The 27,775-nt window shown below is 38.6% G+C and overlaps 1 protein-coding gene across 2 annotated transcripts; it reads right to left on the reverse strand.

The window, feature by feature from the left end:
• Positions 1 to 732: 732 nt before the first annotated feature.
• Positions 733 to 27,775, reverse strand: braf (B-Raf proto-oncogene, serine/threonine kinase). 2 transcript variants are annotated; one of them, XM_066667246.1, is made up of 20 exons: positions 27,602 to 27,775; positions 23,602 to 23,703; positions 21,421 to 21,684; positions 19,915 to 20,018; positions 19,129 to 19,231; positions 18,818 to 18,966; positions 17,745 to 17,864; positions 15,491 to 15,650; positions 15,371 to 15,410; positions 14,328 to 14,447; positions 12,821 to 12,957; positions 12,607 to 12,724; positions 11,972 to 12,056; positions 11,700 to 11,876; positions 10,465 to 10,511; positions 10,146 to 10,264; positions 6,397 to 6,528; positions 5,767 to 5,901; positions 4,093 to 4,246; positions 733 to 3,827 (listed from the first exon to the last, which is right to left on the reverse strand). In XM_066667246.1, the coding sequence occupies exons 1-20, from the start codon at positions 27,767 to 27,769 to the stop codon at positions 3,805 to 3,807; spliced, it is 2,457 nt and encodes an 818-aa protein (XP_066523343.1). In that variant the 5' UTR covers positions 27,770 to 27,775; the 3' UTR covers positions 733 to 3,804. The 2 variants fall into 2 exon arrangements, with proteins under 2 accessions (XP_066523343.1, XP_066523345.1); XM_066667248.1 differs by lacking the exon at positions 14,328 to 14,447.

Below are 27,775 nucleotides of genomic sequence, written 5' to 3' on the forward strand. Positions count from 1 at the left end.
CTGACTGCACTGCGCCAGTAAAATAATGACGGCACACAGAGGAAGGACAGCATTTTTGTTTGCTGGCAGTGGATAATTTAAGTTCGGCATTTTTTTTCATTACTACAAGGACTTAAATAGACATTGAGTATTTTACTTAACCGTCAGCCCAACATCTTTTTTTCAGAGTAAAAAATGTTTTGTTGCATGCAGAAATGTTATTTCATTTTCTCTGCAGTCATTTTCATAAATGTAACACAGTGTAGTTTGTTTATACAAAGCACAAAGGCAAAAAACCCTGTTATGCGCAGTGTTATTTCATTTAAAATTCCAAAAGGATTTTGTGGCTCCCAGTGTTTTCTTTACTGTGTGAAATGGGTCCAAATGGCTCTTTGAGTGGTAAAGGTTGCCGACCCCTGCCCTAGACTGTCATGTCATAGCCTGTATGCTCATAGCCTACTGGTATTTGTTGTTAATCATTTTGGTGAGATATATGTGAAAGACCAGTTAGTATAATGTACATGGACTGGTGTATCTGTCACATGATGTATAGCAACATGGCAGCCTTGCCTCTATAGCTGCATTTCCTGTTGAAAAAAGGCTAGTCAGAAAACCAGATTTTACTCTTGCCCAAGTGATTTGTAGATTGTCAGAGGTACGAAAGAGTGATACTCTTTCAAAGCTGCACCCTTTTCCTCAAAAACTTAAGAATAATAATTACAAACCCCATTGAAATGACAGTTTTCATGCACTTCTTTAATATATCAGTTTTCATATTCACAACAAATACATTAAGCTCTTCTTTTATATTATACAGTTTTAAATATTTTTACACAGAAATATTTTTTTTTCCAGAATGTCATCTATCAAAATGTCATTTCTTAACCTTTATTTCTTCATTGGAAACATTTTGAACTCCATGCCTCCTAGCAAACGGACAGTATTTTCTTTGTACAGCTATTTACAGGTGAAAAGAGTCTCCCAAAAGCTTTATGATAGTTCTCAGTTGAATTAACTTATACTAGGGTGGGGTTAAGGTGCAGGCAAGGCAAAAGAATTAAATGTTGGACTGGAAGAGGGTGAGAGGAAGAATTAGCCTACATGAAGTAGACACTAAACAACATCTAGTGAAATTAAAAAGGGGCTTTTAGCAGGAAAAGAAAAGCGTATCAACAAAACAAAATAAAAAGGTAGTCTCCAAGTGTTCCACAGTCAATTGAGCAATCCTTCAAAAGACAAACCTGTAGGTAACATTCCCATATAAAATAAGATCTTGAAAATAAATACAGCACTCTTAAAAGCTCATTACATTTTGAAAGCTTGAGGGCAATGAACTCAGCCATATCCAATAGGATTCATTCCTTCCTTCCTTCCGTAAACAAGCTTCAGGTTTAAATAAGGAATTCAGAGTGCCATCACTGAAAAAAATGAAAACAATAACATCCTTCAAAAAAGTCTTCGCTTATGTAAGAGTGCAAACAAAATGTTCTTTGTGGAGCCTCTAATCAAATTTGTGTAAAGAGCAATTTGTGTGTCTGAAGGTTTAATAACCACACAGAGGCACGTGTAATGTCACACATGAGAAGAAAAAGCAAACTGGAAACACAAATGCAGATCCAAGGAGACAGAGACCTGCAATCAGCAATCTATTTAAATGTGTAACCTGAAACATCTAACAATCTTTGATTCTGGTAAACGCTGTCATAAACTGCTTTGACTTTTCTAGAAGGTGTTATCTAAAGCTTTAGCTGGATTTTCAAATATATATCCCATAGTGAAACCGAGAATGTTTAGTCATGCTTTATTTTCCTTTTTTTAGTCAATAGAAAGTTTTGCATCAACGGTTTCACAAAAGTGCAAAGGGCACACAGCTTAACGTCCATTTTAGTAGGTTTAAAAAAAAAAAAAAACACAACAAACCCAAATAATCCTCTCCTTGAGTGGAGGGAGAAAAAAAGGAATTAAATTAAAGCTTTATAAATAAATCTATTTTTGCAGGCCTGCCTGTCCAAAACAAACAAACAAAAAAAGTAGCTCAAAAAACACACTGGAATGAATGCCCTGAGGGGCAGTGCTATGACACCTGATTAAACCTTTAACATATGGTCCTTAAGAATGGCCTATGCCTATAACTCAAGAGAAAGAAAGAATGAAAGAATGAGACATGCTTACAAGCGCAACAGTTCACACAGCCACAGCAAGTGCGGCAGCAGCAATGAAATAGGTCTCTTAAAGATACTTTGCTAATACAAGGCGACAGCCGAGGAACTGATCATAAGGGCACACAAGCATCTCAGGTAGGTTCCAGAGTTAAGTATTTAGAGAGAGAGAGAGGAAAAAAAAAAAAGAAATGACCAAACTGACCCATACAGTTAAACCCTCAACTTGCGAAAAGAAAAAGGAAGATTTCACCAAAGAATAACAACACGAATTTGTATTTGAGGCTATGAAAAAGGCCACAAATTTCAAGTGTGGTGGGGTAAGACGATCTCCTAACAAGAATACCTGTGGACAATTATGAGAAATTTTGGGGCTAATTAGAAATATAGGTGTGAATGTAAATGTATTTTTGAGTGGGAGTAAACAGTAGATATCAAGCATAAAATTAACTCATAAATAGGACAATAAGTGTATGGAATGTCCCCAAATAAACTTCTCTGAGTGTGAACACATTACATTAGCAAAAAGTAAACATGAGAAAAACAGTAACGGTAGTTTAAGATGTAGCTTATTTTGAGGTTGAAATAGAATAAACTAAATAATTTTGGGATGGGTGTTTTTCTTTTATAGGAGATGTAACATTTAAGCTCCCACTCACAATATTTATAACAATAGATTGCTGGGCATGGGTAGCATGCCGTTACACTTTACTGGTGAACACAGTCCAGTCCAAAGTGAGCTTATTGACTTGGGCCTTTGTGGATCTCTATCATACGGTAGAATATACCCCATTGCTGCTATAAAACCAACTAAATGAGTGATAAAATATTTCTCCTATTGAAACTCACGTAACCTGCCTTGACAAAGGAATGTACTTGATCTACCTACATGTTAAGAAAATGGAAAATTCTGACAACACAAACGAGAAAAATAAATTTAAAAAAAGGGGAGAAAAACATTATCAGCAGCTCTGGCCATAGGCAACATCGAAATGCAACAAACTTATTACAAGAAAAAGAAACGTCTCTTAAAGTCATTCAAGTTATCTCCCGACTTTCTCTCTGAGATCGAGTGAGATCCAACCTCATTCCCTCGGGATATCCACTGAGAAGAGTTCTCTCTAACTGAACCAAGCTGTTGGTTAAGGTGTAAATCCTGTGCTCCATTTGGCTACCACTGCATGCTGACTCTAGCAGGAAAACAGAAGGCAGGACATTCCTAAGCGCTTTCCATCAGTCCTTTCCATCTGATCGTGACTAAAAGTCAGCAAGCCCTCATGGCGAGATCTCAGACACGTCTTCCTCACGTCCTGCATTTGTTCTCCTCTGTCATCCGGTGGTCACTTTCAAGGTTTTGCAACTTCAGTGTCAATTCTATTTTATGTGCATTGTTTCAAGTTTTCTTGTTTTTAGGATGTGATTCTTTTTCTTTAAATTAGCAATGGTGTCCAGCTCAGTTGTTTTAGTTTTTTTTTTTCTCTAAAGTTTAAACTTTATGTCGTTTTATCTGAGAGATTCCATCAACACTGTTGCTCTTCAGGTAAAGAGGAAGAAAAACAGCACATTCTTTGAAACTAGGTGTTTTTTCTGTTTTATGGATGAACCCACTGTAGGAACACAAGACATCTTAAAAAGTGACGAAGGATGAACTTTTGAGATGGTGGTCCTACTTAAATGCTGAAAATTCACCTAGAAAAAAAAAAGAGAGATGTGTTAGCATTTTACATTTACTGCTTTGCTACAGAAGTGAATGTGGTGTTAGAGGTCTTGCACAAGGACTGTTGATATTAAAGCTTGGTGAAGTTACCTGGGCAGGGAATTAGATCATTGCCTTCTTTGAAGCATAGACAATATCCATTACAATACATACAACACCACACAGCTCAGCCTAACCACCAAACAAACAAATTGTAGAACAACTAGTAAAAATGAAGATATCTGATCGTGTGGTTACCATAGCCTCCAGCCTGAATGGGTGTTTTTGGAGATGCGCATGCATACAGACTGAAGTCTTCTGTCTGGAAGCCTGCGCGGTTGAGGGATGGTTCAGAGGCGCTGCGGTGGATCTTGGGTAGTGAGCGTGCCAAAAGCTCAATGGAGGCAAGGATCTGAGACAAAGAACAAACAAACCCAATCACACATTACTAGAGCTTACCTGTGATGCACGGAAATTCAGGCAATTTCATGTTTGTGGCCAAAAGAGGTCAAAATGGCTGTTTTTTGGTTGGAAAAAGGTGACAAAAAATAATGGTAAAATAGTGCTAAATAATTTATAGTTATATTTGTTTATGGAGCAGGCAGAAACGCAATGTACGTCGGTTTCAAGAAATTTTCAATCAGTATCTATATTTAAATGTGAAGACTTTTGCCAATCCAATTTAAATATTTCAGTTTATATATGAAGAATTATGTGCACACTCTACACAACAACCTGATGATAACCACTGCTTATATCAAACTACATGAAATAACATCTAAAATAATATGCCTGCATAGATCACCATTTGGTGTAAACATGACCATAAAAACAAGTTTGGGAATGAAATTATACTGAAGTTTACAGGACTTCTGTTCTTCTATTTAACATATTATTTACTGGATTAACCTCTTTCAACCGAATAGAAACTGTAGTTTGACTTCAAGCAGACTATTCTATTTAGAACTGGTGTTTTTTGATGTAAATGGAGCTAATATTTGTATAATATATGTGGATTATCACAAATTAGAATGAATAAGAAACACCAGTTTATGACATCAGAGCCTGCTCTATACAACATTAAAAGTGTTAAAAAAACAGAGTGTATTTTTTTTAAAGGCTGAATTGTGTCTCAATGACAGTATGCTTTTAATCAAAGGTTGGCATTTTCAAATGCTGATATAGAAACCTTGGATTTTGGTAATTATTCCGATCAATAATGAAACTGATTAAGATCAAATAAAACACAGAATTGCTTTGATTACACAAAGACCTTGATTTTGGATTTGGATAATCTCTGAAGACATCTTGTGGTGATGTTAGCAATTACACCTTTTGAGAGGAAGAAATTTGTGTTTTTAGCATCATATTTTAAAATCTTTTTTTTTATTTATTTTTTTTATTAAATCATATTTTTGTATTTAAGAGCTCGTATAGCTATTATTAAAGCTATTGTGGATGGTCTACAACAGTGGTGGGCAAACTACGGCCCATTAGACTGTTTTATCCGGCCCTCTGAGTATTTACAAAATTGTCCTAAAACTTTTTCCTGCAATAAAGAATAAGAAATCCACCTGCATTCAACTGAGTCCACTAGATGGTGCGCGCCAAACACTACTGACCTCTACTAAAGCTGAGTCTATTAGGTCTACAGCTGTTCATTCGTCACAAGGGTGAATAACAACAATGTTCTCACTAAAACTGTATTTGGTACGTAGGCACTCTTTACCCCTTAGGTTTCACATGTAATATATGTATTAGTTCCCACTCTCCATAACCCCACCTCCCTCAGCCCATGTGTCAATTTTTAAATCCCAGTGTGGCCCTTGAGCTGAAGTTTGCCCATCCTTGGTCTACAGGCACTTTTGCTGAATCAGTTATATCTGATATGACAAAATAAGCATAAAATCTACCAAACATCTCTTTACTTACCTGAGGGAATAGGGGTCGCTCTTCTCTTTTCTTCTTCAAGCAGTCAGCCATGAGTCTTTTCATGGCCTTGGGACAGTTGCTGCGCACTTTGCTCAGGTCGGGGGATAGGTAACCCCGGCCAACCATGAAGATGATCTAGAGGGCAAGCAAACAGCCTTTCTTAGTGGTGAGCTCAGACCCAAATACACTGTTAGTATTAGTATTATTTAAAGGTGCAGGCTGACATTTTCAACAAAAAACAAATCTTCTTCACGTAATGAAACAGTCATTACACACACACCCCTGATTTCCTGGATGTGTTAGGGATTCAGTATGAAACCTACTTTAAAAAATCAACTCCATGTGGGAACTTAAACAGCCTCCTCTAACAATTACAAGGAAATTTGATTCTTCATCGTATGGAGTTGCACATTCGAGAGAACATTTTGTGTGGTACATTTTAGTGGTAAAATTATTTACTGCTCGTTTAATGTACACAGGGTGTAGTACAGTGTAGCTCAGGTCAATGCAGATTCTGAAACCTAAAAATAAGACATCAGGCGCTGCAAAGAAACATTTCATTTAGAATATTCTCTCAAAATTCTTCTGAAGAGAAACTAAGGATACACACATCTTCCAGAGGAGTCTCACCTGGTCTCTGTTGTTGATGTTGGAATAAGGCAGTGCCCCTGACATGAGCTCATACAGCACAATTCCAAAGGCATAGACATCTGACTGAAAGCTGTATGGGTTTTTATCCTGCAACCGGATTACCTCAGGAGCCTGAGCAAAAAGAACACACATACATCTATGTTTCACTGCCAAAAAAACACAAATACAAATAAGTACTATGCTGCTAAATGTACCTCTAGGACTGTATGATTAGTTGTATTTAAATCATTATCGTGACAAGCTGTCACAATAAAAGTGTTGTAAAGGAGTGCAATAACACACCTAAAGCAGTGAAAAACAGCACCACTCAAATTATATTTCCTTGTGATGACCAAAATGGCTGCAATCTATATTTAAGGGGTGCTCATGTAGTGTACACATGTGGCTCTGCTCGCTGAATGGAGAGAGTTTGTGTTACAACAGAATAAAGACCACTGATCTTGATCTTTTATATCATTTTGTTGGCCATGAGATCTGGCTTTGTACTGTGAACACAGCTAATAAATTATGTAGCAGGTATAGTATCAAATACGTTTCCAGATTATAATTTGGCATCTACACCATGTGCTTTGGGTCACTCTGTCCTGTTTATTAAAATTCTGTTTGGGTTAGAGGGTATTTAAAAACAGAAACAAATTTACATGTTATATAACTAGGCTGGAGCAGAAAAGTCCACTCAACCCACAAGCCAACCTAGACAAACATTCCACCGGTTAGTCTGGGGAAAAAATGACTGCTGCTAGGTCAAGTGCTGAAAAAGCTCAGAGGAGTAAAGATCTAGGAGAGGACTTGGTAAAAAACGAGAAGCATATCTGTAGTTTTTAATAATAATTATAATATTAATAAATAAATATTATTCCCAATGTATTAGATTAAAACCTTTATTTTCCTTCTGATTTTAATTATATCATCGTTTTTTTTTTTTTTTTTGTTTTTTTAATTTTACAATCCTTTACTTCAAAATTTGACTTATCTATGCATTTTCTTTCACTTCTTGTCTGACATTTATTTTGATGCTGATAACTATGTTTAATTAATCCATCCAGTCATTCATTCATCCATCTCCTTTACCCTATTCAGGGTTGTGATGGGTCTGAAGTCTAACCAGAATCATTAGGCCCAAGGCAGGATCATATCATGGACAGGACTCTCTGTTTCATTCATTTTTTAAAAATATATAAACGGAATAAACTAAAATTTCCATTTTTCTAATATAAATCATCTGCTGCCCCCTCCAGGGTGTATTCCTGCCTTGCGCCCAATGATTCCAGGTAGGCTCTGGACCCACCGTGACCCTGAACTGGATAAGCGTTTACAGATAATGAATGAATGAATGCTGCACTGCAAACAAGGGCCACTTTCAATGCATTTCCAAGTGAAAATTAAGATTGATTGATTGAAACAAACACATAGAATCTTCATTTGCTTTTTTAATTAAGACTAATACAAAGGTCTCAAATTCTGCAACCACCCATCTTTCCCATGTTTATATTTTATTTCTATTTTAGTCAAAATGAATTGGACTGTACATCAATACCCAGATATGCAACAAAATAACCACATAATGTATAAAAATATTGTACACACGAAAGTAGAGCAGAGGCTGCAGGGAAAAAGCAAGAAGGAGGTCCGTGATGAAAACCAACACAGGCTGCAAAAAGAACAGTGGGAGCTCAGCAGATAGTGGTGTGGACAAAGCCAACCAGTTTTACAACTTTTAGAACATGTTTGATTGTTCTTCTACTGCTGCCCCCTCCTCCTCGTCTTATCACCTCAAATACACCAGCACCCCAAGAAGATCAGCTATTACCCTCACCTCCACCACCACTATTGTCACAATCAGCAGAAATAAACATCCTCTCTCAGTCCTTCCAACTTTACTGCAGACCAGGTCAGGAGAGAGCTGAGGAGACTCCGTCCCAGAAATGCAGGAGGCCAAGACAAGCTGTGCCCTAGAATGCTCAAGGCATGCGCTGACCAACCTGGGGAGCCCCTCTAATACGACTTCAACCTGAGCCTGTGTCATTCCAGTTCCCAAGAAGGCACACCTGAAGGAGCTGAATGACTACAGGCCAGTCGCATTGACATCCCACGTGATGAAGACCATGGAGTGATCGCTGCTGAACCTCCTCAGACCCCAGGTCCGCCATGCTGAAGACCCACTGCAGTTTGCATACTAAGAAAAGGTGTGAGCGGAGGACACCATCTTCTATCTTCTGAACAGGGTCCACTCTCATCTGGACAGGGGGAGAGGTGCTGTGAGGGTCATGTGCTTTGACTTCTCCAGTGGACACACATCTGGTCGCCTGGATCACAGACTACCTCACCGGGACACATGTCTCTTCAGACACAGTGATCAGCAGCAAGGGAGCACCACAGGGGACCGTGCTCTCTCCAGTTCTTTTAACCCTGTACAAACATCTGACTTCAAAGTCAACTCAGAGTCATGCCACATGTAGAAGTTCTCAGATGACACTGCAGTTGTGGGGTGTGTGCATGATGGACAGGAGAGATCGATCAACTTGATTGAGGACTTTGTGGTGTGGTGCAAGTCCAACCACCTGCAGTCGAACAAAGGAGATGCTAGTGGACTTCTAAAGATCCAGGCCTTCTCTGCAGCCGATCTCTATCGAGGGGGTTGATGTGGAGTTGGTTAGGACTTACAAATATCTCAGAGTTCATCTGTATGACAAGCTGGACTGGTCAGCGAATACTGACACCCTCTACAGGAAGGGACATAGCAGGCTCTACTTCCTGAGAAAGCCCTTCAGGATCTGCCAGAAACCCCTGCAGATGTTCGACCAGTCTGTGTCCTCTTCTGTACAGCTTCTGGGGTACAGTATGTACCCCAAAATACTACTGTATGTTGGGGAAGCAGCATTAAGAAGAGGGATGTTGGGCGACTCGACTGACTGGTGAGGAAAGCTGATTCAGAAAGTCTTTTGTCCTTCAGGCCATTAGACTGTTCATCTCATCTCAGCACAGCAAAACAATAATTCTGTGACTCTGCTATACTCCAGACAATTTGAATAGACATAACCCTCTATATGTTTGCATATTTTGCACTGTTGATATTACAACTGCACTACTGTATTGTACTGGTTTACACTGCTTGCATTGTTAAATTGCACTACCTCCACCACACAGATTTTCTCTATTTATATATATATATATATATATATATATATATATTTTGCAGCCCTAAAATGTATTATAAAATGTCTATTACACATTACACTATTCTATGTTAGGTCTTCATGAGCTACACAAAAGGCCTAATATACCATAATTAGAGTTGGACCATGGAATCAACCATTCGGTTTCATGACATTAGTGTCCAGAATAAAAAAAAAAAAAAAAATCAATTTAGGCCTTCTGCAAGTTCAAAATATATCACTGTTACTGTGAATTAAAGCAGAAGTCTAACCACCTGGTTTCAGTCTGTTGTTGGAAATGAAAAAAAAGGGCTCTTTGCTTAAACTGTCCCTGTAAAACTGCAGCATTTCAAGTTAAATATGTACAAATCTGTTACAACATTCAAATGTGTGTGTTTATTCTAAATTGTGCCACTAGAAGACTACTCATACTACAAGAAGATTTATGCTGTGACATAAAGGCCTAACCACAGCAGGCATGGTTTATATATTTGTTTTATTTAATTTTACAGAATGCCATCTACACTTAAAATAAGAGCTATATTTAAATGGAGGTTGTGGCAGTTTTCTTACCATCCATAGGATTGAACCAGAAAGCTGCTCAAACTGGTGTGATCCACTCCAGCGGGATTTCACTGTAGCGAGACCGAAATCACCAATTTTTACCGTCAGGTCCTCATGCAAGAAGATATCTGAAGAGAAGAACTGGTTAAGGTTTGTCTATTAACAAAACACCTGCCCTAATGATATAAAAATTAATAAGACAGTGAATGTTACCATTTAAGTAACAATAATTGTAATGTGCGCCACAAATCTGATCTTCCAGTTCATCGATTTTATTAAGTGACCACACATGACAGAACAATAAAGCATCACAATGCAGAAAGGATACTGTTGCTCTTCAGGTCTCGGTGAATGATAGATTTGGCATGCAGATAGCTGAGGGATAAGAAAACAATAATAATCATAATTTGAAATTATATTATAAAAAAATGAAATGCACATTGCTGATATCAGATGATATATGAGAAAATGTCCATACTGGATTAGTGCAAATATGGACCTCTGAAAGTATGCTTCATGCATTTATTTTAAACTTCTGGTCTAAGAATATTTCCTATGACAAAATGGTATGTATGTTGATTCTCTATCACTATTTATGACAACATAAGTTTTCAAATCTTTGGCTCCTGCCACAATTTGCCTACTAATTTTAATAAAATCAGTTCAGTGCTGCAGTGATTTAGTATTATTTGTATTATGGCATGTTATTATCCTCATAAAGACCAAGTGACATTCGTAATCTATTATGGCTAAACCTTGATTTAGGAACATTTTTCATCACCAAAGGGTGTGAAAGCAATAATTTTCCAAAACTCAGCATTGGACTTTCAAATATGGGCATGATGCCAGCTACACAATTGGCACTTTTCCCCTGCATGAAACCTGCTAGGCTCGGCTCATATTTGCTTTTCCAATAGGCAAATCTCATACCTGGTCCCTGAAAGCCTGTACGCTTTAGTTTCTGCTTACTCTGGATTCAAAGCAACGTCAATTAAGCACTAAACATGATGTGTAAACCTTGCAGAGCCTTGATTGGTCAGAGATACTTGTCAATTACCACGAAATGCAGACATTCAGCACAAAATAGCCATCTGTAAAATCTCCAAGTTATAGCAGCAGTCATTTTTTTTTTTTATCATGATGGTCGCTCGTAAAATTTCACCATGGTCTTATGCTTATTGGATTGGTGGCTGACAAAAATTCCAGTGAAAGCCGGATGTGCAACAATGAAATAATGCTGATCTGTGAGAACTAGGGTGCCGTATTCAGTCCACAAAACTCTGCAAAAAGTAAAAGTAAACAGCACCTAACATTAGTGCTGCCACTGTTGATTTTAAAGCCTGCGGTTTCCATTTGGGACAAGGTTTTGCAATGTGACTGGCTACATTTCACAGGGGAGCTGTGGTAGTGGAAAGCAACCAGGGAAAAACACGTCAAGCTGTGCCGAGCAGAGCCAATTCCAGTCAAGTAAGTACCATGCAGTGGAAACGAGCCTAATGACAACATGACTTCTAGTATTTAGCATTTCAAAAATAAAGTGTTCATTCCATTCCAAGAACTCACTCCATGCCCTGTGCTGTCTGGCGGGCAATGTCAATAAGCTTGATCATCTCAAACTTTGTCTCGATAATGTGCAGATGGTGGTAGAGGCTGGAGCCTTCACACCACTGTGTGACGATAGCCAGCTGGGGCTTGGTGGTGTAACCCATGAAGAGCAAGATGTTGACGTGTCGGGTTTTCCTGAGACAAACAAACAAAAAAAAAAAGTCTAATGAACAGGAATGGACATATCAAATGGACAAATGGTCTTGGGATATGGTTGGATTTGGCCTTACCGGAGGACCCCCACTTCATTCTTGAAGGCCTGTAGTTGTTGAGGGGTAGGTGCGGTGACATTCAACATCTTTACTGCTACATCGCCTGTAAATACAAAATTCTCAAGTTGACCACAATATAATATAGAATAGAATATAAAACTACACCTTCACTAGATCACTGGAATTAACACAGGCCTCCCTTAAATAAGGAGGATAATGTTTACTTAAAAATATGTGTCAAATGGAGGCGGCACAGTGGCGCAGCAGATAGTTTCGTAGTCACACAGCTTCAGGGACCTGGAGGTTGTGGGTTCAAGTCCCGCTCCGGGTGACTGTCTGTGAGCAGTTTGGTGTGTTCTCCCCGCGGCCGTGTGGGTTTCCTCCAGGTGCTCCAGTTTCCTCCCACAATCCAAAAACACATGTTGGTAGGTGGATTGGTGACTCAAAAGTATCCATAGGTGTGAGTGTGTGAGTGAATGTGTGCGTGCGGGGGACTGCTGCCCCCTCCAGGATGTGATCCCGCATTGCGCCCAGTGAGTCTGGGTAGGCTCCGGACCCACAGCAACCCTGAACTGGATAAGTTTTTTGTTTTAGACAATGAATAAATGAATGAATGTGTCAAATGACCAACACTGACACCACCGGCCACTTACCGTGCCATTTCCCCTTGTAGACGGTTCCAAAAGAGCCAGATCCTATCCGCTGGCCCAGAGTGATCTGACCTTCAGGAATCTCCCAGTCATCACTGGAGTCCCGTCGGCCCAGTGTTTTCTACAAGAGAATTATAAGTAAATGTACCTTTTGCAAGTCAAACACACATACATACATACATATATGTAAGAACATAACATGGCAGAAGCCCCTCACCATTTTATTGCGGTCCTCCGATGAGGATGACGATTTGCGCTCCCGCTGTTGGCACGGAGATTTCTGAGGTACCTTCACATTGGTCAGGGAACCAGGTAGGGAGGCAGGAGGTGTGGCTGAGAGTCCAGTAGTGGAGCCTAAAAATATAGATTTATTTATTTTTTTGCAGTGATTTCTGAGGTTAAGAGAAGAAGAGTTTATATTAAGTTAACTATAAACGAGAGAAAGAGAGAGAGAGAGAAATTTGTGGGTAAAGTGGGTGCAGGGAGGGTCAAACCTCACAGCTCATCCAGTGTGATGTTGAGGACAGTGAGAAGTAGATTTTTAAAATTACATACACATGGGAACATTCAGGCACCACATGATTGAATTTGACTGTGATTTAGTGTGCCAAAATGCTAATTTGTATTTTGATGCTTTTCCATTTTTATGATGCTAAGTAGAATTTTAGGAATATTATTTGTTACTGTCCACATGGGGATTTATGAGGTTCTGCTTAATTCCTGGATTATTCTCCATATGTATATGTATAGGCTAATAGCTAGCTCTTCAGGGGTACAGTTCTTTTAAAAAGAAAAAACAGGAACATCTGGAACCCTTGCTTAAACTACCTGTATATATGCCGAGCTACCAATAGACAGTTCACAGCCAGAGCCTCATGTTCAGCCCTTCTCTTTAGGCTTTCTTTGACAGGGATTTTAGCACAATGTTGGGGGATTGTTTTTGATGGTTTGTGGATCAATTCAGAGAGCAATCCGATGCATCTAAAAACCCTTTAATATAACAGATCATTAAAATCAATAACAGGTGGAGTGAATAACATTATCGCATTACATTGGCATATGTTAAAAGAATGCATATATTAAGCAACAAATGAACAGCCAGATCTTTTAAGTCGATGTGTTGGAAGCAGGACGAATGGGCAAGTTTAAGGAACTGATTGAGTTAGACAAGCACAATCTGCGATGCATTGTGTGTTTTCAAACTTTTCTAACATAGCCAACCTTACAATTTCAGCTATTTTTTGCTACATTAGCTCAGTTAAGCTATCCTTCCCTGCCTTTGTGCCTCAATGGGCCTCAGCCCATCCTCAATCAATGTTCCTAAATCAATGTCATTGTAACAAGATTAACATTTGTTTATCACCTGTCAGTGGTATTAAACTTATGACTGATTGATGCATACTAATATATATCTAGGCCTTAAGAACCATTAGAACTCTTTTGTAAGTCGCTTTGGATAAAAGCGTCTGCCAAATGCATAAATGTAAATGTTTAATGAAGCATAAAGATGGCCTCATGTAGGCAAATATTTTGATTTTATATTTCAGGGAAGGTCTCCATTCTTTTAGAAAAAAGTGCTGGTAATGTGAGTGATAGAGGAAAGGCCAAACTTGAGCAAAAGAGTGAAAGACTGGTGACCAAGGTGGGAAGCACATCTACAGACAGACCCACAGACAAGATAAACAGGTGGGGTGTGAAGCACGTTGATCCAAAGGCCTAACTACCTCGAAAAACATGCTCAGGACAAAAATCAAACACAATGTCACTGGGGTAGGAGTATGGGAGGGGAGCAGAGGTCCGTGTTCTGTACTTCCTGAAGCAGAAAGCTGGGAGGGGTGGGGGGGCTGCAAGAGGAAAAGAAAGACACACACGGTCACAGGCCCTAAAGTCCAGGTATGCCCTCTTAATAATAAATTAATCCAAAGTTTACTCTCAGTGGTCACTAATAGCAGAATATTAAAGCTGTTTTTGGGGCACAGATTTGTGCCCTTTTTGTGGGCAGGGACAGGGCTTAAAGTTTTAAACTGAAATTGTAGCCTATTATATTTTCAGCAGCACTGTTTAAGTTTAAAGTCTATAAATGTAGCCTAATATCATGGTGCTTATTATCTGCCTGTTCATCAGTTAAGGTCGATTTACGCTCCTATGCCATAGGCTGTGCAAGAGCCCTATACCGTTGTGAGACTTTATATTTGTGCGTTCTTTAGACTATGTAGTACACAATGTTTCTGGACTTTAATCTGTACTACTTGAAACTTGTTCAATCCCAGTAGTTGCAGTCAGCTTCGAAACACCACACAAGTTACAGTTCTGGAGAGGTGCACGTCAGGCTACAGCATAGGGTTCATGATCATGCCCATCATGATGAACACATCGCTTACGGTGTAGGTTAAAGCATAAATTAGGCTTTAGACCAATCAAACGCTACCCAACACTGACACAACCACAACTAACTGAAATTACAGTTAAAATATTCTGCATAAAAATTGCAGTATATTTACAGCAAGATATTTTCACCAAATAAACCTAGACTGGCAAACTACAGAATATAAATAGCAAAAGCTCTTGTTAAATGCACAGAGAAAGAAAGACTGATATATTTATGAATTTTACTAAAGGAGGAGACCATATATCCTTAATATAGGGAAAAGCCAAACCAGATTTTTTCTAAGGCCAATGACATGGAGATACAACAAAGGAATGGGATGAGGGGATGCTGTTTAGTAGGGGTTATAGCCGGTTGTTTTCACAGGTGAGGAACTCTTACCTCCATCAGACCTCTGTAAACCTTGATCACGAATCAAGTCCTGCAACAGGAGCAAAATGTGAATCACAACAATGTAACAGGAAAAAATATAACCCTGAGAAGAACAGATTTAACACTCACATCAATGTTGACTGGCTCGATTGTGTTGATATGGACATTGGGGGCTGAAGAAGAACGGTCTCTCTGGCCAAATTGGTTACGGTGATCTTCCTCTCCTGGCCGGAAACTCTGTGGGATGGGGATGGATTTGGATGGGGACACACTTGTATGGCACAGGGACCTGAAAGAACAAGAGTTCAAGATTTTGTTTTAGTGACCAATTGCAAGTGTATAACCAAACAAATCTTCCTGAATTTGCCCATCTCTCCCACTCATAACAACCACTTCTTACTCTTTTCTAAATTTTATAGCTGTCAAGTAAATTAAGTATATGATTTCAAATTCAGAAATGAAATAAACAAAAGCAAAATAAAACCTATTAGCCACATGCATTATTTCTTCTGTAAAATGTTCTGTGAAACACACTCCTTTGCCTGAATGTTACATTCTCCTTAGATACGGAGCACAACTTTAGTGGAAGAGTGACAAAATTAACTTGGTTATAAGGCCAAGGGGATGTGTAATTTTGAATGAATGTATGTACGTATGTATGTATGTATGTATGTATGATGCATGTCTGTATTAGGGATGGGCACTATCCACTTTTTCATTACCTCATACCATCTCAAAATATTTACAGAAAAGTTATTAAAAAAGGTTTAGATAAAGGAACCAAACATATACTTATGTTTTGGCAAAGTACAGCACACACCATGTTCCAGGTAACTGAGGCTCAAATTAATTTATAGGACAGGTGAGTAAATGGTCTTTGAAGTTCTGTCTATTTTCAGTTTCTTTTTCTCTGTTTAAAAGCTGCACCCTGTATTAAGCTCCCAAATGTACTTGGCTGTTTTTTTGGGAGGGGTTTTCCCCACCCCTTTTCAGAGCATGACATCACCAGGTCCGTGAGCTCCCACAATGGCCCCTCCCTTTTACTCTTTAATGCACATGAATGCATATGATCATGACAAAACAGAAATGGATACACCAGACACTTCTTAATATAAACATACCATCCACATTTTTAAATAACGCAGTATACCGCATTAATGTTATAACACCCAACCCTTTTATGTATGTATGGACACAGAACAATCACTGGATTAGGATTAGGACTGAATTATATGGTATCTACACACATTTTCAATTTTATCAGCTCCACTGACTATACAGGAGCACTTTTTAGTTCTATAATTAGAGACTGTAGTCCACTTGTTTCGATGCATACTTTCTGATCCCATTTCATTCTGCCCTTCAACTGTCAGGAATTCCACAGGGCCATTCTCTGAATTGCAGTAACACTGATGTCTCTGTGATATGTTAGCATGTGTTGTGTTGGCACAAGTACAACAGACAAAGCGGTGCTGCTCTTGATTTAAAGCACTGTCCACTTGCTCCCCAGTATATTAGACACACCTACCTCATTGGTCCACCTTGTAGATGTAAAGTCAGAGACACTAGCCCATCTAATGCTGCACAGTTTGTGTTGTCTGTACTCTAGTCCTTTATCAATGGAGGCAGGACACCACCCACAGGACACTATGGGCTGGATACATTTGGTTGGTGGGCTATTCTCAGTCCAGCAACAACATTGCTGTCTGATCCAATCATACTAGCACAACAAACACTAACACATCATACCCATTATATCAAAATCATATCTGCTTCATGGCGTTCCTGTGACCAATGAAGAGCAGGATGAAAGTGGGAAAAATATGCAGAGAAACAGGTAGAAAACATTATGTTGGTGTGGCCAGTGGAGCTATTAATTAGACAGTGTGTGCAGATACAAGGTAGGTGTTCCTAATCCAGTGATTGTTCAGTAAATGAATGTATAAACATAAGTAAGCAAGCAAGCCAACAAGCAAACTGACGCTGAGATCCAATAAGCTTTGCATTTGCTTCAACTTTTCAGTTAAGAATGCAATGAATGTCACAGAACCAACATTCAGGCAAATAAACTCTCACTCTGTTTGCATGTTTACATGGAGCATTCACCATATTTGGAGTTGGACTTACAACACAAGCGTGCACAGACAATACAACACTCAATGGAAGTGTATTATGTATAACAGGATGGTGGAAACATACAAATATAAACAAATATATTTGGCTATGTACACAAGCCTATGGAGGACTTTCTCACCACAAACAATTTCAGTGTCTCTCCAAACCGTGCTTGAGGACATACAACCATGGTAACCAGCACAGAATTATCAAGTTTATAATAATATTAATAATAATAAATGCCCAATACATGTGAGATCATTTTTACCCTGAGGAGTCAGATGGTGGAATGGACGGACACATCTCTGACACTGGAGTGGTGCCCTCGGATGACACCTCCTCCTGGGTAATAGGGTGGTGTCCCAAAAATTTGGACGCCAATAATAAACTGCAAGAGAAGAAAAATTATAAACCAAAAATAAATATATACTTGAAATACTAGAGAAATAAAATGCTATTGTCCTATCACAAATGTGAAATTTAGCATTAGTTAGTACCGGTATTCCCAAGTTTATTTCATGGACCTTCATACAAAAATTGTGAATGACCTGCTGGGCTATGAACAAGATATATTTTACATCAGGAGTTGTTAAGTGTGGTCCAGCAAAATCACTAAAGATTAGCATTCATCCTTATTCATATTTTACATTGTTTACTTTTGACATACTTTATACTTATTAACACATGAACAACTAGGAAACCTTCACCCACACCTATGGTAAAGTAAGATATAAAGTAAAATCTTGTTTTTTTTTACCTCAAAGATCAATTTAAATAGATGCATATATTAATAAATAAATAATACATTTTTAAATTCCACTACTAAAGAAATCATGAAATGATTTTAACAATGTTTAACATGAACATCAGGATTTAAATTCAGGCACTGCTCAATGAATGTCATAAGTCAACAGGCATTTCCTGACAAACTGGACTAGTGCTATGCAACTGCTCAGTTCATAATTTGGGAGTCCTATGGATCCAAAAAAAAGCATTACATACAATCTCCAAGGCAACAGGCCTGCAAACATGTAAAAAAAATAAAGTGAGGAGATTTAGCTTGACTCACTTCCAAGGTTCACACTAACACCAAGCTACATGCTACTTAATTGGAAAGATCTTATTTTGATGCCTAGTATCACAGATCAAAAAAATCAATGTCTGCTGTTCCCCAAGTCAACTATTCTGAAATAAACAAAGGCTACAGAGAACAGAATTAGACAGTTCTGCAGCCTTGTGGAATGACCACTGTATTTCTCTGTGTTTACAATTCTGAGAAATGCCACAGATATGGCATTTAACTCACTGCCCCTTGTGTACCCATTTCTCTAGAGCACTTACTCCAGCTGGTCATAGTTGACACACATGAGCGGGACCTCAGTGCTGCAGCGCTGGTGGAACTTATAGCCACATGTCTGGCAGCGGAAACCCTGGAAAAGCAGCTTCCGGCAGAAGTCACAGAAGGCTAATGTGAAAAATGTCTTCCTCACCTGAAAAGAAAAAAAAAAGGTTGGTATTGTGTATGTCACCATTCAACATCCCTGCCTCTAGAACGAGCAATTAATAAACAATTTATTTAATTATTATTATTTCTAATCTTGTCTACATTACATTACACTCATATTCATTCAAAAAGTTCATGTTATACTTACAAAATTGTGGGTTGTTAGTGGCACATTCTCTAAAACCTCCACGTGGAGCTCCTCTCCTGTCAACCAGGAAATATCTGTGTCCCAGCCAATGGGCTTCTTCTCCCTGATGAGGAAAGAGACCACAGAGTAGCCAGGGTTAAAATAGGAATCTCAGATACACCCAGGCCACAAGGTGCCATTAAAATATGCTGTTTTATAACATGAATAAGAATCACTGGAGCAAAATAACAGCATATAAGTGCTACAATAATTAGAAGAAAGAATTTATCTTGCATATCATTGCTGTCCGATTAATAATGAACCAACAGAATGTTCCAAAACTACTTCAAATAAAATCTTTTGACATTGACTTCCACTGAAAGTTAAGAACGTTTTTTCCTTCTACTGTAAAGTTACTATTTTGGCATGTTTTTCATTGGACAGTGATGATAAGTTGTTGGAATTCTCAAGCCCATGTAAGTTAGTGTTACAGTTAGGGTTTTTTCTTCAATAAATCTCTTCAAAACATCGCTTTTCAATGATACTGCAGGTAAATACTTTATTCAGTTTCCCTGGTGGTGCAGTGGGTTCAGGGAAACGAAATAAAGTACTAACCTGCAGTATCTGTCAACACTGGATAGCAATGTTTTCAGAGTCATCCATGCTTTCAGTTACCTCAGGGGACCACGTAACAAAAGCTGCCTGTTGAGTACTCCTGCCCCAAGATGCTAAGCAGGATGATATTTGCATTGGCTGGAGCAGGATAGTGTGTGATGACATGTGTGAAGGGATACAATGTGTTTTTACCCATCCTGAATTCTGTAGACAGCACAGCATTCTGGGATCAAACCTCGCATCATCAGTGCCTTCTTCAAAGAGTCCCGTACGGTCATCCCACAACGAGCTGGGACCTGAGACAAATGTAAAATAAATCTGAGTTTACCACAAGCTTTCTTAGCCACACTTATGTGGTGAATATCGTGCATTTCAGTAGATTTGTTCTAGCATTACAGCCACTTTCAAAGGCTCATCAGCTTAAAAGGGGCTCTCCTACATTTGCTCATTAACTGTGGACTCCTACAGTTACTACTGATTGTAGCTGAAGTGTTCACAAGATCCTTGGATTGACACAATTTTGTATGTCTATTAAAAATAAAAGATGAAATAGTAAACAAGATTAAGAATCAGGTCTTTAAAAGAAACACGATCACTTTCAAAGTCGGATTTTAAAGTTAAGTGCATATATTTTTGATCAGCAGGTCAAGGCCAGCATAACATTGTACAGACTAAGTTAATAACAATAATGTGTGTGAAAAATAGCTGAAAGTATCATATAACAAAATATCAAATAACAGTCTATCACAATAAACAGATAAAACTCTTCTGAAATTTAAGCGTGACACATTTAAAATGAACATGTGTTATAAATTATTTATTTTCACTGAGATATTAAAAAGAATTTTTCATGAATGCAGAGCTGAGCATGTAAATGAAAAAGCCATCAAAAGCCATATTAAACATTCCTCAATATCATGTAAACCATGGGCTAAAAACTATAAGCTGTTTACTATTATAAGACCAAATGTTACAGATGCACATTCATGGAGTACATAAAGATGGGTTAATAAATGGTTACATATTTTAAAGTCACAGTTAAACTAGGCATAAATGCCATAGCTGGAGACTTTGGTTCAGTGTATCTCAAAATCTCTCATGAGTTACTGTCAACCACATTCTTATCTGACAAGATTTTCCCACACCATAGTGAATGGCACGTTCTCTCAGTGAACAAGTATGAAGCAGTATGTCTGGTTCTGAATTTATCATTGCAGGTGTACTAGCTTCTTCTACAAAAGTGATACTAAACAAATATCTTTAATTGAACAAATTAAGTAATAGGCCCCCAGTGTGTAAAATTTATTATAAATAAATAAGTTCCTCAACTTGAATGATAAACCTGCCTATTTGACAAGGATAAAGTGTCATTGACGCACCCCTTGTGGTGCACTTCCTGATTGTGACTTAGTGAGTATAGGTATGAGTGAGTTACAAGCCATGAGGGGTTTTACCTCTAAAAAGGAACTAGTACACACAGGAAATCAAATAAACACAGTAGCAAAATCTGCATAAAATCAAGTGCCAACTGACTGATAAGCTACAAAAAACGGCATAAAACTGGCATGATTTTTGTTAACTACCATACAATTCTCACTTTGGTGCAACATTAAGGTTGGAAAACAATAAACGAGCAGGGTTGGGAACATCCGGATTATTGGAATCTTTTTCAATAACTGAACAAATCCTGAAACTCACCACTGTCCTCTGTTTGTTTGGTAGAAAGACTCTAACAATGGGTTTCTGGGGAGAGCGAGGATTCCCACGGGCAGCATCCGTGGGGGTCTGTAGAACAGCCAGGGTATTTGGGGCAGTGGGGAGACTCTGGGCTGCCCCCAGCTTTACCTCCATTGGACTGGGGGTGGGAGAGGAGCAGAATTCAGTGCCATTTCCAATGGCCTCCAGCAGCTGCTGCTCCCTCTGCTGCAAAGCATCAAGCTTGCTGGTGTACTCCTCATAAGCCTGTGAAGGGAGGAAAAGGAAAAAAAAATAATTTAAAATACAAATAAATAAATAAAATAAAACAATATCATATTTTATAAATTTTATATACAACAGTTAGTTCTGGTCACAGAAAGTTTGAGAAGTATTGTGACTGTGCTGTTATTTCACGATAACAGAACGTTTTTTCACAATCACTGTATCACTCGGCTGAGATGTCGGTTACAAACTTACTTTACGCTGCAACCCCTCTTAAGACGTTTTTACCACAACTAAATAAACTTCAGCTCATGTTTCACACCAATAAACAGTATTCAGTTTACTTAGAGAGTATACACTGATACTAAAAGATAAAAATCATGTACCATTTATGTTTTCATTGTTATAAATATATAAGTTTAAAATCTCTTGTAATAAAGAGAGACTGAAGGCAGTGACTGCCACTAAAGAAAGTTTTATTCAACACAAATAACAAATAAGACATTAATTATTGTATCTTTACATGAAAAACAAATTATGATGAACCAAAGTATTATCCTTAACCTGAAAGAGCATGAAACTAACAAACTAAAACTAAACTAGGAACCTAATGACTGAGCAAAGCCAGGTTAAGAATACAGAACAAACAAACAAACAAAACTGATAATAGTGGAGAGAAAGCCCATCAGAGATGTGGATGCTGTAATGCTCCTTCCTTTAGTGTTCATCAGGAGCTTTCAACTGCACATTCAGGGCGTTTCTCAAATTAAACCTCATTCCCTACGTAGTGCACTAACATTACAAGTAAATCATTACTGTAAGTTTAAAACCAAGTACAACATGTTTAAAAATAAGTCATGCAGCAGTGGTCCAATATAGATAGTGTTATAAATACAATGCACTTTTTGGCTGGTTGAAACCGCTTTGTAACCTCTCTACATATAGTGCACTACATGAGCACACTGGGTTAGATAAAGATTCTTTTGGGCAGACGTCTACAAGTTTATGTAGTTTATTCAGCAGATTAGCTGTGTGGCTAGTTTACGAGGTGTTAGTGAGTTGAGGCTGATCCAGTACTTTAATTTGGCAGAAGGATATACCAATTTTTTAAAAGTATTCTTTCACAGCCCCGTTAAGTCATATCATTCTTTATTTATTACCTGAACGTTTTTAAAGTGTTTATAATATCAATTAAACACTCGAGGCTGTGTGTTATTGTGAAATAACAGCAACGCTGAAATTGACTACAACACTCGCATTTGGCTCGTGCTTGCGCCGCATCCCAGCCGCGTGGTTATTTAACAATAACTCGTTTGTGTTCTATTGCTTAAATATATGATTGTATATATAGTTATGTATTTGGATTCATCATTGCAGGTGCACCAGTGTCTTCTAATATTATCCTTTTTAATAAACCTCTCCAATGGAGCCAACTACTGATTAGGCCCTCATGTATAACTTAAAAAAAATCCCCAACAAGGATAAACCTTCATATTAAATAAGGACACAACGCGAAAAACAGGTCAGTGCTGCTCTGTGAATTTATCATCACTAATAGCCCATATCTTAGAGATGGTAACTTTATTGAAGAAGAAACTTTATTAACAACTATTAAAAGGCATTATTTAAGGATTAACACATATGGGAATTCTTGGATTATTCATTCATTCATTGTCTGTAACCACTTATCCTGTTCAGGGTTTCACTGACATGGATGGGTTAAAAGCAGAAGACATTTAATTTTAGGTTGTACAAATAAATGTACATAGGTAAAAAGCTATTATTTTATCTATAAACAATGTCTTGCTGTACTTTGATTAAACCAATTAATTCCCTGTTCAGAGGAGTATCTGCTAGTCTTTGGCTTGGCACTTGTTGAAACATAAACTAACCCTCTCTCATAAATAAACTCTCTCTCTCTCTCAGGAGTGGCAATTTTTGTATATGTAGCCAACTCACCTCCAGGTATATGGATGGGGGGTTGTGTTCACCACCAAACTTGTCCAGAAGTGCCTCTATGTGCTCCTGAGTCAGCTTAATCATCTGTTTGATGTTCCATATCTGCAAAAGCAAGAAACATGATGTCACTATAAAAAAAACATATATCTAGATTCTAGATATATAAAACTGGATGTGTTTCTTTTGCTTTCCCTTATTTGCCTTCAGTGCACTTTAGGTACAGTGCTAACTTAATGTCTCCCAAACACAAGCAAAAATGTGTGGAATATCTTTGCAAAGGTGCAAAAGCTGACACTGAACTCTCAAATACAGCAGCATAGTGATTAGTCTGATGCTGAGAGATTCCAGGCTTACGCAAAGTGGGAGCTGAGCTCTCAAACTAGAACCATGACAAGACAACAGCAGCTCTTTAGTAGAGTCATATGTAGATGTTGGTCAGTTGCACAAGACAGCAAACTCTAAAATAATTATTTAAAATTTGACTAATAGCCACACAGATAAGTGCATATTGCCAAGTGTTTGTATTCATTCATTCATTGTCTGTAACGGCTTAATGCAGTTCCGCAGTCGGTCCTGAGCCTACCTGGAATAATTTTTGCACAGGGCAGGTACACACCCTGGAGGAGGCGCCACTCTATTACAGGGTAGCATACGCTAACACACCTATGGATATTTTGGAGAATCCATCTACCAAAATGTTTTGGAACATGGGAGTGAACTGGAGTGCACCTGGCGAACACGGGGAGAACACACCAAGTTCCTCACAGATAGTCTCCCAGAGTTGGTTTTGAATCCACAACCCCAGGAGCCTGGAGCTGTATGACAGCCATACATTAACACCAAATGTACTATTAATAAATTCTGTTTGTTAAAGGTTTGTAAACATATAAAACCATTCTCTTTGCCACAATCCCAACTTCTACATTCAAACATCATTCCGTCGTATACTCCAACAAGCATTATGTCGTGTAAGAAAAGGAACACAGGAAAAAAACACTATCAGCATAAATAGCTAGAAGAAACATGTTGAATGTATTTTACATATTTTACAGCATCAAAAGCTTTATTATCACAGTTAAAGTCTAAAAGTAACTGTCAAACACCTCAGCATTCATAAACTATCATCGTGTGCTGCAACACTTTTGATTAAAAGCCAGTTTTATCTTGCATTTCAACAGCTCAAGTTGGCACTTGTTTATTCCTGTTTAGATTCTAGCTGTCAATTTAGGACAAACTCTGCTTTAAATGTGACTTAAAGGGTAACCACTTTAGTGTCCTTCTGTAGTCTTGCCAGTCTAAACATCTGAATGACAAAGATGATCCAATGTTTGTTAAAAGAAAACAGTCCATTTTCAAGCTGCCCTGCGCAATATGCCCTATGTGACAACAGGCCACATGAGTCTAACATGGTCACAAAGCTGCAACAGAGCTATTGCAAAAGTGGTTTTTAATATTCTGTAGAGTAGAACTGCACTCATCTGCTTTATCATTTTGACAGAATTCACCTATTTTATCTTTTTTTGCATCAGTCCTTCCACTCACTACAATACCCAGCATGCATTAAATGAATACCTCATTCAACCACTGGGAATCCCCATACCACAATAAAGAAATTATGATTGCTAGCTTAGCCACAGTTGCACAGGCTACTATGAACACACATGATAGTCAGCTTCCTAACAGTATGGTTAGTTATCTCGCTTCCTTCTGCATTAGCCACCTATGAGGAAAAGAGACATTTCAAACAGCCCATAGTCTGTTTCCATTCGTTCCTCCCACCTTAAAACATACATACAGTAGGAGGTATCCACTGTGTTTCACCTGGGAAACCACAAAATACATCAGTGCGATGCTAAAGGAAGCTACTATATTTATGCTAATGGTTAGTTTATACATTTGTCTCTCTAAGGATCTAACAGAATTCACATGATCTACACCATTGGCATTAAGATCCATCACTGTGTTTATCATAATAGAAAGGTTCACAGTTGAATATACAACAGATTCAGACAAACAAAAGGAAAAGACCACTCAGATGCATTTAAAAATACAAAACTGAAGCTAACTGTTGTGTTATTCATTTACCATGAAACCTGCATCTTGTCCTTATTCTACAGCATCTCTTAACCATGAAATACCTTTGGGTCACAGCAAGTACAGCACAACACTAATGCTTGTAGGACACTATACACATGTTGAAGAAGAAGATGTATGTAGTGAAAAGCATTGTTTATCTGACCTGTATAAGAAATGTCTTGACATGGCTGTAATATTCTAGTGAGCATGTATGACAAACAACTGTCGGCACAACAGTCCTAGCCAAGCAAGAAAGTAGAGTTAAACACAAAAAAACTTTCGCTTTGCTGCTTGATGCACGTCCTCAGAAAACAGGCAAACAGACAAGCTGGTTTGATCCATAAGTTAGTTTTTGCACTGTTTACTGAATCCAACTTTCTGATTCAAACACAGAAAGACTATCCCTCTACTGTCTACACTGGCAAGAAAAATCACAATTGTCATTACTGGTCAGAGTAAGGTTTACTGTCTCTTTTTTTTTGTGTGAAATGTAAAAATTCTGACAGATGCATAAGTGATTTATTGATCTTTGGAATATGTACTTCAAGAGCCTATGTAAGCTAATTAAAATGGAAACGTCCCCCCCCCCCCAAAGTATTTCACTCCTTGTTGCGTTAAAGGGGGTTTTGTAGGATAAATGTAGCCTTGTGATTACCACCATCAAACCAGTCACAGACCAAAACAGGCACCCAAGGTGATGATGCGAATGCAGAGTAACACACGCTAATAGTGACTGTCCTAAATTAGGCATTAACAGTGTCTGGGAACCACCTGGGTTATAAATTGAACTCGCATTACTCCACAACTACTTATTCAGTAATTGAAACTGAATTAAATTTAAATCATGTATACATTCCTGGATGCAATGTTAAACGTTATCTGCTAAATCATGTAGCTATGTATGACACGGTACCGTTAAAGACAATTTTAAGCGTAATAAACTTTAAACAATGACTGATTTTCCGAAAACTATTCAAAGTCAAATCATGTACATCGGTTTAAACGTTAAAACATTTACATGTCAGTGTAACGTTAAAAAGGTACGTCTGTGATGGTAAAGTTAAAACATTAAATCATGCACGAAGCACGGGCAAGATGACAACACTTGAGACTGGACTAAAAAGACGCATGCGTTAGCTGTGGTGCAGGTTACTGCGGTTTTAAATAGAATGAGAAGTGATGAAGGCGAGTAATGTGTATATGTATGTGTTTACAAGACATAAGACGTTAGGTTATGTCAGCAATGGGAGCTAACGCGGATGCTAACTAGCTAGCCGAGCTGTCTCCAGCTGCAGTGGGCTCAGGAAAATAATAAAGCGAAAAGAGAATGAAATACGGGTAGGCCCTGCTATAAACACAGACTCGGAGGAAACATGGAAGAGCTAACGTCAATAACCGCTGTCACTGGACAATGCACCTTGCGGGTGTTAACGTTAAACTGGCGTAACCTTATTTGTCCCCGCACGACACAAAATGTAGTTTTTTTGGCATCATCTCGCCTCCCTCCCCCTCCTTCTCCTCCTCTTTCTCCCCTGCAATGCATCCCCACGATAAAAGCTTAAGTTGGCTCCTTATTCGCCAGCATCTTTCCACATTGTCCGTTCCACGTTAAATGGCGCAGCCGTTGACGTTACATTCAGAGTTTATTGCGCTGTGGTGCTGATGCTAGAACCTGAGGTAAAAATGGTTCTTTAATCGTAAGCTTCTTGTTCGACTTCTGCGTTCCACCTTAAATAGTGCAGCAGTAATATTCAGTGTGGGCGCCTGAATGTTACTGCTGCTGCACCATTTAAGGTGGAACGGAATATTCGAATAAGAAGCTGGCGAACAGGAGCCAACTTCAGCCTCTTATCCCCACGATCCATATTAGAGCCGGTGTTTCCTGAAGATGTCCATCCAGAGACTCTTCTCTAAAGCCCCGTACCTCCTCGGGAATGTCCTGCTGGGGCTCGGAGACCCCCCCGGTGCAGGTAGAGTTAAGCCCCGCGCTGAGAGCCTCAAGGCCGGGTTCTCGCTCCCGCTCCGCGCCGCGCTCCATCGGGTCTCCGTTAAAAACGGGCGGTGGAGACTCGGCGCTGCTCAACGCCGCCATTTTAAC

Source organism: Hoplias malabaricus, chromosome 4, assembly GCF_029633855.1.
Source record: "Hoplias malabaricus isolate fHopMal1 chromosome 4, fHopMal1.hap1, whole genome shotgun sequence".
Classification (NCBI taxonomy): Eukaryota; Metazoa; Chordata; class Actinopteri; order Characiformes; family Erythrinidae; genus Hoplias; species Hoplias malabaricus.